This window comes from Cicer arietinum, chromosome 3 (assembly GCF_000331145.2).
Source record: "Cicer arietinum cultivar CDC Frontier isolate Library 1 chromosome 3, Cicar.CDCFrontier_v2.0, whole genome shotgun sequence".
Taxonomy (NCBI): Eukaryota; Viridiplantae; Streptophyta; class Magnoliopsida; order Fabales; family Fabaceae; genus Cicer; species Cicer arietinum.
The window spans coordinates 15,218,723-15,220,256 of NC_021162.2; the positions used below are offsets into that span (position 1 = coordinate 15,218,723).

General features: G+C 37.7%; 1 protein-coding gene across 1 annotated transcript; it reads right to left on the minus strand.

Moving 5' to 3' along the window:
• Window positions 1–225: 225 nt before the first annotated feature.
• LOC113784620 (uncharacterized) lies at window positions 226–603 on the minus strand. The gene has a single exon (XM_027330870.2). The coding sequence runs from the start codon at window positions 601–603 to the stop codon at window positions 226–228; it is 378 nt and encodes a 125-aa protein (XP_027186671.2).
• Window positions 604–1,534: the final 931 nt, after the last annotated feature.

The window sequence follows — 1,534 nt, forward strand, 5'->3', positions numbered from 1 at the left end:
GTAACAACACAAATTCACTCATTGTATTATTTTATTTATTTTTGTAGGTTAAATATAGTTAATATTAATGCTTTAAATCAGTTACTAAGGTAAACACACAGACACACCTAAAGAAATTAGAATACATATTAACACTCATATAATAATAGTAGTGTATCATTATACTACTAAAATAAGGTAATAAGAAATTGGGGTGTTACATTTCTCCCCCTGTTGAAGAAAATTTCATCCTCTAAATTTACCTGACAGAAACAGTTCTGGATAAGAATCGCGCATCTGGCTTTGGACTTCCCACATAGCACTTTCACCAGTAGCACCTCCCCAGACAACCTTAACCAATGAAATCGTGTTACCCCTTAATTCTTTGGTCTTTTGGTCCTCAATCCGTAGCGGTAAGGTCTCAAAAGTTAGATTATCTTTTATTTGGACCTTGTTTGGCTCAATCACGTGTGAGGGATCGAAAATGTAATTGCGAAGTTGAGACACGTGAAAGACACTATGAAGATTAGAAAGAGAAGGAGGTAACGCGATCTGATATGCCACGTTACCGTCACGTTTAAGAATCTGGTAAGGTCCTATAAACTGAGGAGTAAGCTTTTGCATTTTTAATGCCCGACCAACCCCAGTTGTTGGAGTAACTCTCAGAAATACATGATCACTTTCTTGAAATTCGAGGTTTTTGCTTCTTTTATCATGGTGTCTTTTGCCTACTCTGAGACGCTCTCATCTTTTCCTGAATTATTTTTACTTTACTAGTAGTCTGTTGAACAATCGCAGGTCCTAACACAAGGTTATCACTCGTCTCAAACCAACACATAGGGGTCCTACACCTTCTTCCATACAACGCCTCAAAAGGGGTCATTTCAATGTTAGAGTGGAGACTATTGTTATATGTAAACTCTATAAGTGGCAAAAAGCTATCCCAACTTCCATTTTGTTACAACACACAAGCTCTCAACAAGTCTTCTAGGGATTGATTGGTTCACTCAGTCTGACCATATGTTTGTGGGTGGTATGCTGAACTCATCCTAAGGTTCGTACCTAAAGCGCTATGTAACCCTTGCCAAAACTTAGAGGTAAACCTAGGGTCTCTGTCTGAGACTACACTTGATGGGATTCCATGCAACTTCACAATTTCCTTTATGTATATTTCAGCTAACCTTTCCATAGAATAAGTTATGTTTATCGGAATAAAGTGAGCAGATTTAGTTAATCTATCCACAATAACCCAAATACTATCGTACCTTTTTGGAGTTCGAGGTAAGCCTACAACAAAGTCCATAGAGATGCTATCCCACTCAGGAATACTCAAAGGTTGCATCAAACCTGAAGGTTTTTGGTGTTCTACCTTAGACTGTTGATAGATCAAACAAGCATACACAAATTCAGCAACATCTTTTTTCATTTTAGGCCACCAAAATATCTTCTTGAGGTCTTTATACATCTTTGTGGCTCCAGGGTGAATACTTAGACAACTCCTATGTCCTTCCTCTAAGATCATCTTTCTTAACTCCTCTACATCGGGAACACAAAT

Coding starts and splice junctions, on each gene's coding strand:
- LOC113784620 (XM_027330870.2), bottom strand. CDS start 603: ATGCAAAAGCTTACTCCTCAGTTTATAGGACCTTACCAGATTCTTAAA.